Source organism: Pithys albifrons, chromosome 18, assembly GCF_047495875.1.
Source record: "Pithys albifrons albifrons isolate INPA30051 chromosome 18, PitAlb_v1, whole genome shotgun sequence".
Classification (NCBI taxonomy): domain Eukaryota; kingdom Metazoa; phylum Chordata; class Aves; order Passeriformes; family Thamnophilidae; genus Pithys; species Pithys albifrons.
Window position 1 is genome coordinate 14,813,552 of NC_092475.1, and position 7,246 is coordinate 14,820,797.

Consider the following 7,246-nt stretch of genomic DNA (forward strand, 5'->3'; position numbering starts at 1 on the left):
TTGTGTGACCATGTCCAAACTCAGCACATCAGATTAGCACAAGGGCATTTTTCTGGGTTCTTCTGATTGATGCTTTTCTGACCAAGACTGGAAAAGAGGGAATGTTTGCAGGCAAATTGAGTCTAGTGATGGCTGACCCAGTGAGCACCTTTGGGCTCATGGAGTTAAACACCACATGGGACAAACCTTGATAGAATCATAGGTGGTTTGGGGTGGAAGGGACATTAAATATCGTCTCATTCCACCCCTTGTCGTGGGCAGAGACACCTTCCACCATCCCAGATTGCTCCAAGCCCTGTTCAGCCTGGCCTTGGACACTTCCAGGGATGGGGCAGCCACAGCTCCTGTGGGCAACCTGTGCCAATTTCTCCCTAACATCTAATCTAAACCTACTCTCAGTTTAAAGCCATTCAAAAACTTGCAAACCTTAGAGGAACCTTGCAACCCACAAAGCACTAGAAATATTTTCACTTGGACTAACTTGATTTCCTCCTACAAAACGAGGGAACTGCTGTGCTGGTTCCTGTGAGACAATCCCACCTATGGATGTAGTCACTGGAATCCATAAAAATTACCTAACTGAAGTAATTTCAGTACTAACTGAACTTCAGGTGCTGATGCCGGTTTGCTTCCCTCCAGGTGTCCTCTGAGGTAGGTGACTGGTCGTTCCTCTGGACCTCAGTCCATAGAAGACCAGTTTTAGACCTGTTTGGAGTATCCAGTTGGTAGATTGCCCATAGTCCCACCTTACAGGGAAACAGACTTCAGTCTTTATTTTGTGTCTGAGACAACCCATGTGCCTCCATAGTCTCCTCTGCTGGGTGTGTCTTTGCTTGACAATATTTGTCTCTCCTTCTATTGACAAACTGTTCTATTTCAGGTATCTGTTACTTAACCCCACAAGCATGTGCCAAAGTCTTTCCCCTCCGAGCAGGACTTTCCTGCAGGGTGTCACTGCAGTGGGACCTCTGTCATTGTGTTCCTTCCAGTCTCTGACTCAAGAAGCCTTTCTTGAAATCCTACAAGTATCCCCCAAAAGAGCCTGAAATGAGCTTTCTTTCTCCTTTTCCATTACCAGGAGAGTAATTTATTTGGTTAATTCATTACCTTTGAATTCACAGGAGTTAAGTTTAGCTTAATCTTCTGAAACTGCATAGTCATCAGAAATTGTCTGGCATTAATGCATTAAGGAGAAAACACCCAAAGGTCAGGATGAGTTTACAGGGTTGAGTGATAAAATAAAAGAGGAGGTTAATAAAAAATTGTAGCACTCCATTTATTGTCTCAGTGGCAGGAAACACAGACTTCCACAGTACCTAAAATTATTTTTTATAGCAGAAAAAGCTTTCTCTTACAAAAAAAAAAAAAGTATTTTAACTTCAAACTCTAAGGCTTGAAGAAGGTTTTAAATAAGCCTTAAGCTTTTTTAGTATTTGAAGAAATCACTTGCATCAATGGAGTGAGTCTTTTTAGCAAACCCAAAAGCTGGCATACTCCCTGAAGGGTTCCTAATTCCTCCTGATGTTCATCTGCAATTTCAACTCTGTACCCCCATACTGCAGCAGTCTCTAATGTAACCTGTTTGCTTTTCCTAGACTTCAGTAATGGTGGCACCTGTGGAAAACAGAGCAGACAATTTATAATGCATCTAATTTCTTGGTCTTCTAATGTTGAAAATATTCTCTTTGAGGACTTCTCAATTCTGTATCCTCTGATAATTTTTGATAGAAATGGACTATACTCTGGCTTACTCAGGTCACTCTTCATCTGATAGAACTTCTGGTATCTCTAGCGTTTCATTCTTCAGTGCTAATAGTCCGGAACTGGTACCTGTGTTGGGCCATCCTCCAGCTTGTCTGACTTGCATAGAAAAACATTATTCTTCTTACACTTCATCAGAAATATTTTGTCCCACTTTATTAGTAATGAGACAAAAGAGAATTGTGAAAAGTCTAAAACTCCAAATAGAAGAAATTCAAGAACAGAGGATTCTGCCGCTTCACAGGAAACTGTAGAGAATGGGCAGCGCAAGAGATCCTCCCGACCCGCCTCTGCGTCCGGCACGGCAAAAGGTAACGTGCACAGCCATCCTTTCTGTGGAGAGGGCAGGACCTGACCTGCTCCCCAGATAATGCCCTTGCAGTAGCTGCCTCCTAATGCTGTTTTGCAGCTTGTACACTTTGGGTGCTTTAGTCTCACGGATTTAGCCAGAGGTTGGTGTTGAAACATTTACTGATGTCTGCACTGACAGTAAATCCCGTACGAATTGTCATTTGTGGAACTTGCTCTGCAGCACTCGCCACCACAGTGCTCAGCACCTTGCCTAGTTGAAGCTGAATGCTCTTGGCGGAAAGGTGTTGCTGTTGAAAGGACTGTACTAAGATCAAAAAGTGACATTTTCTTTTTCCTGAAGCTTGAAAGGCACAAGACTTAAGTCTTCCCAAGTGCATGGTCAGCTCTTGCCAGACCAGTTGCTGTGGTTCAGGCACGAGAGCTGCCAGGAGGGCAGCCTGGAGCACCAGGGAGTGCTGTGTGCTAGCACAGAGCCTCAGCTCCTCTTTCCAAGAACACCTGACGTCCTGAAGGTCTTAACCCATGGCATGAGCAGGTGCTGACATACCTTATTCCCACCCAGGTTATAGTCTTTAACAATTATGCAGCATTTGTGTGGTATGCACAGCCCAGTGCCAGGCTGACCTAGTTCTGTCAGCTTCTTGTGTTTAAAGGGTCAGAAAAATGCTGATGGACTAAAATTATGCAAGAGGGTAGAGGGAGACTGTCAGAAGGCAACATTTGAACCATATTTTAAAGATAATATACAGAACAGGTACTAATATAAAATGATTATAAAATGGAGTCAAGTGGAATTCAGCAATCATTTCTATACTGGAGATACTAAAGTGTGATGATAATATTGTGTTTTAAGAGTTTCAGAGAAGCCTTTCAGCTATATGTCATTGTGCAATGACTCCCAAAGATTACACAGGGGACCTATATGTTTGGCACTTTTGTGGCTGTTGAATTTAAGTACATTTACTGTTTGTGTCAGGATTGTGCAGAAGAATCTAAGTCTATTGTAAAAGTAAATTCTCTTTCATGACTGTGAAGAAAACTTTGAAAAATGTGAAGCCAATGTAAAATCCCTTTGGTGATACCTGCCTGAGTTTGAGGGGACCTGAAGCGTGTGACCTGCCCCACACCCTGACTGGATAAACCTAAAGATGACAACCAGTGACACATCCAATTCTGACAATGTGGGAACATGAAAGCACATCAAATTTAAATAATACCAGAACTCTCATAGGGGGTTGTGCTGACTGTGTAATTCGTTTACCTCTGTAAGTAAAATCCTTGTTTTTAAAACATGCATCTGAAACTGCCCCAGTGTCTCAGGGGTTTGCTGGACATGTGGGTGCAGCTCTCCACAGAGTACCTGGGCTGTGGCTGCCTTATCTCTGGGCTGTAGAGAACATGAGCCAAACCAGGTGCTCACTGGCAGAGAACAGGCTGGAGAGGGCAGTGAGGTGGCTGCAGGAGCGTCACCTGGTTTGCCACTGGTGCCTACTCCCTTGTACATTTTAGTTAGGGGATCAGAGCATAATGATTCTGGCTTGGTTGCCCCTGGCCTCCATACATTTTCTGTGTGCTGAGAAGCCCCCTAATCCATGGTAATGGGAATGTGGGGCTGGGAGGAGGTACCTCTTGAGTCAGAGGCTGTTTAAGGTTTAAAAACTGCAATTAAGAAAAAAAATACAGCAAAGAGGGAGAGAGCAGACTTTGACCAGTGTGAACTCCCTTGCTAAGCATTGGGAAGGTGGAGGCAGAAGGGTCACTGTGAGAGAAGAGAACAGATGGAGAGTCAGCCCCTGTCCGTGTGTACATGGCATGCTCCAGGGTGCAGGTCTGGGGGACATGCTGGGAACTGGGACAGGGACTGAGCAGTGCTGACCCCTTCCTTCTCCCAGTCATGGAGCCAGGAGCAGCACCAGGGTTGGCAACAGCCACTGCTGAAGCTGCTTCAAAGTCAGCCTTGCTGCTCAGAGGGGCTCCAGGCCAGAGTTGTGCCTGTGGGGATGTTTCACTTCTGAAAATTGGTACTGTACTGGTATTTTCCCTTTTTGGAGTACTTTTCCCACAAGGGCTGTTTCAGCAATTACTGTAGCTTCGAGTCTGTTAAATTTTGAAATGTTGATTGTTTTTTCTAATGCCATGTGTAACAGCCATGGAGTTGTACTGCTGCTGTTCTGGGTTTAGGTGGACTTGGAAACTTTTCCCCTTTTGACTCTTAAAATACACACAGCTGCAGTAGCTTTTGGAAAACATTCTAAAGAGCCAAAGAGACATTGCCAACATTTAAAATCGCATTTTTAAAAAAAATCTAAAGATGCAAATGCCCTCGGTCCTTACTCTTTTTTTGCTTTGAAATGGAATCTTAGTGCCTTGGTAAGTGCACTGGACATGTCACCTGGTGTCACCATGGCTCTGCAGGTGTTAATATTTGTGTCTCTGCATAAGCTGTGTTCCTGTGACTCAGTGTACACTGAAGAGACTTGTTTTCGAATGGCTTTCCAAGAACTCAGACAAGTAGGTTCTTAACTTGCATGGCAGGCTCCAAAACACCTTCCCTGGCTGCTGAGTGGCACCGTCTCTGCTGCCGGGGCTGCCGGACGCAGTTGGTGCCCAAGGCTGTGCTTCCTTCTGGAATAAGGCCCAGCAAGCTGTGGCACGTGGGGAACTGAACTTAAAGAACAGTTAAAAATACCTGGCTCTTCTTTTAAAGGCTGTTGTATGAGGGCTTCATAAATGTCCAACTCACAGCACTCGTGTCTGGAGAGCAGTGGGGGCCCGCGGTGTGCGTGGGTCCTGTTGTGTTACAGCTGCTGAAGAGTCAGTCCCAGTGCTGGGAAATCCTGGACTCCAGAGGTTTCCACTCTGGTGTGAGTTTGGAATAACAGGGCAGTCTGTGCACCTCTGGGGAATGGCTTACCGACTCCATATCCATGCTTTTTTTCTTCTCTTGATTTCAGAAACGAGTGCCAGTGCAATGCAGTCAAAAAGAAGAAAATCCAAGTAAATTACTGCATGGAAACATGAGACTTGTAAATGAGTGTGAATTTACCAATAGCAATTTTGAGCTGTGATTTTTCTTTTTTAAATAAAATTCTGTACAGTAAGTCATTTTAATATTATACTGTTCCCAATAAATGATTTTTTTTCTAAAAAACAGATAAATAGTTATAAAAACTGGGTTCTTCTAAAAATCCCCTGGATTTACAAAGTGCAGTCCAGGGTTAGCACATTAGGGTGATGTGTCTGTATGAAATGGACAGGGAGGGGAAGACAATTGTAAATTTATTTGTTTCCACTTTTCATAAACAATTTAGAATACAGGGTTGTCATTTTTAGGTATTAAAATAATGTATTGTGCTGTTGTTTTAAGTACTGTATGTGAATAGCAGTCAGAGGGTTTATAAACAAACCCCATCTTGTTTGGAAATGTAAATAATTTTATTATAATATAGTAGATCTGATGTACTTGTTGTAGAAATGGACCAGTGAAACAAAAAATAAATTTAAGGGTTTGTATAATGTGGAATCCCTCGTGCTCTAAATAAATGTTATTGCCCTATAAATTGGGTTGAATTATTCTTAGCAACAGCAGCAGCATCATTCCAAACAGGAGGATTGAAGAGATTATTTAGAGCTCTGGGCCTGCAAGCTCCTTATATGGAGCTTTGGAAAGGCATTTGTTTAACCACAAACAAATTAACTGATGCAGCTGTTCCTGCAAAGCAAGGAAAAATGGGAAGGCCACCCTGCCACCCCCGGGATGTGTGCAGCTCCCCACAAAGGGGACAGGCAGGGCACAGGCCCAGCTCCGTGGTGTGAAGGCTCCTGCAGGGTGGGGGCACTTTCTGGGTGACTGTGGGTGCCGTCGGTGCTGCCGGGTCGGATGTGCCTCCGCAGAAAGTAGGTCAGGCTCAGCGTTCCCGGAGAACCAGGAGCCTGTGCAGGTTGCCTGGGGCTCTGTGCACAAATACTTTCACCTTTTCTCTTTCTTGCTGAGTTTTAAAAATATGTCTCTCAGAAGGCTGATTAAATATAAATTGTCATTAAATACAAGTTGTCAGCTTTCATAATGACAAATTACTTATTTGTGCACAATAGTCACTGATGCCAATGTCTCAGAATCCCAGAATCATTTAGGTTGGAAAATCCATCAGAGACCATTGAGTCCGTCTGTTAGCCCAGCACTGCCAAGGCCACCACTCAACCATGTCCCCAAGTGCCACGTATTTCTTAAATCCCTCCAGTGATGGTGACTCCACCACTGCCCTGGGCAGCCTGTGCCAGTGCCTGACTGCCCTTTCCATGAAGAAATTTTCCCTAATATCCAGCCTTAACCTTCCGTGGCCCAGCCTGAGGCCATGCCCTCCCCTCCTGTCCCTGTTCCCTGGAGCAGAGCCTGACCCACCCTGGCTCCCCCCTCCTGGCAGGGATTGCAGAACCAGAAGGTCCCCCCTGAGCCTTCTTTTCTCCTGGCTGAGTCCCCCCAGCTCTCTCAGCTGCTCCTGATGCTCCAGCCCCTTCTCCAGCTTCATTCCCTTCTCTGGACACGCTCCAGCCCCACAGTGTCCCTCCTGTCTGAGGGGCCCAGAACTGAGCCCAGGACTGGAGGTACCTCAGCTGTGCCCAGCACAGGGGCAATCACTGCCCTAGTCCTGCTGGCCACACTGTTGCTGGTATGAGCCAGGAACCTTGGGCCTTCTTGCCCACCTGGGCACCCCTGGCTCATGTTCAGCTGCTGTCACCAGCACCCCCAGATCCTTTCCCACCCAGCAGTTTTCCAACCACTCTTCAGTGTCTCCGTCCTCCCTGCCAGAATGTGGCTGCTCTGTGTCCCCTGCACAGGCACAGTCAGATGTGGGTATGGCAGCACTGCCCCAGCAGCCTCTGTTTGCTGGGGCCCTGCTCTGCCTTGGGGTAGGAACTACCCTGAGGCTCACCCTGCTCTGTGATTGACCTCACTTCTACTACTCCTGGGTAAGGGAAGGGATTGTTCCCCTTTCCTTGGCACTTGTTAGACCCCATCTGGAATATTATCACTTGGTTTCCACCAGCACACACACACATCCACATAAGAAAGATGTGGATATATTAGAGGGGACACAAGAGAGGACCACCAGGATGGCCAGGGGCTGGAATGCCTGGCCAAAAGGAGATGCTGAGGGAGTTAGGCGTCATC

The 7,246-nt window shown here is 45.8% G+C and overlaps 1 protein-coding gene across 4 annotated transcripts in view; it reads left to right on the forward strand.

The window, feature by feature from the left end:
• The window catches only part of NCOA6 (nuclear receptor coactivator 6), a 45,020-nt gene extending 39,387 nt beyond the window's left edge, over nt 1-5,633 (forward strand). For 3 of the 4 annotated variants that reach the window (XM_071573221.1, XM_071573223.1, XM_071573222.1), the window contains 2 exons: nt 1,924-2,072; nt 5,028-5,633. In XM_071573221.1, coding sequence (XP_071429322.1) covers nt 1,924-2,072; nt 5,028-5,074 — 196 coding nt within the window. In that variant the 3' untranslated portion in view covers nt 5,075-5,633. Of the gene's footprint in view, nt 1-1,595; nt 2,073-5,027 lie in introns of those variants that run through there. The other variant, XM_071573224.1, reaches the window with a different exon arrangement.
• The last annotated feature ends 1,613 nt before the right edge of the window (nt 5,634-7,246 follow it).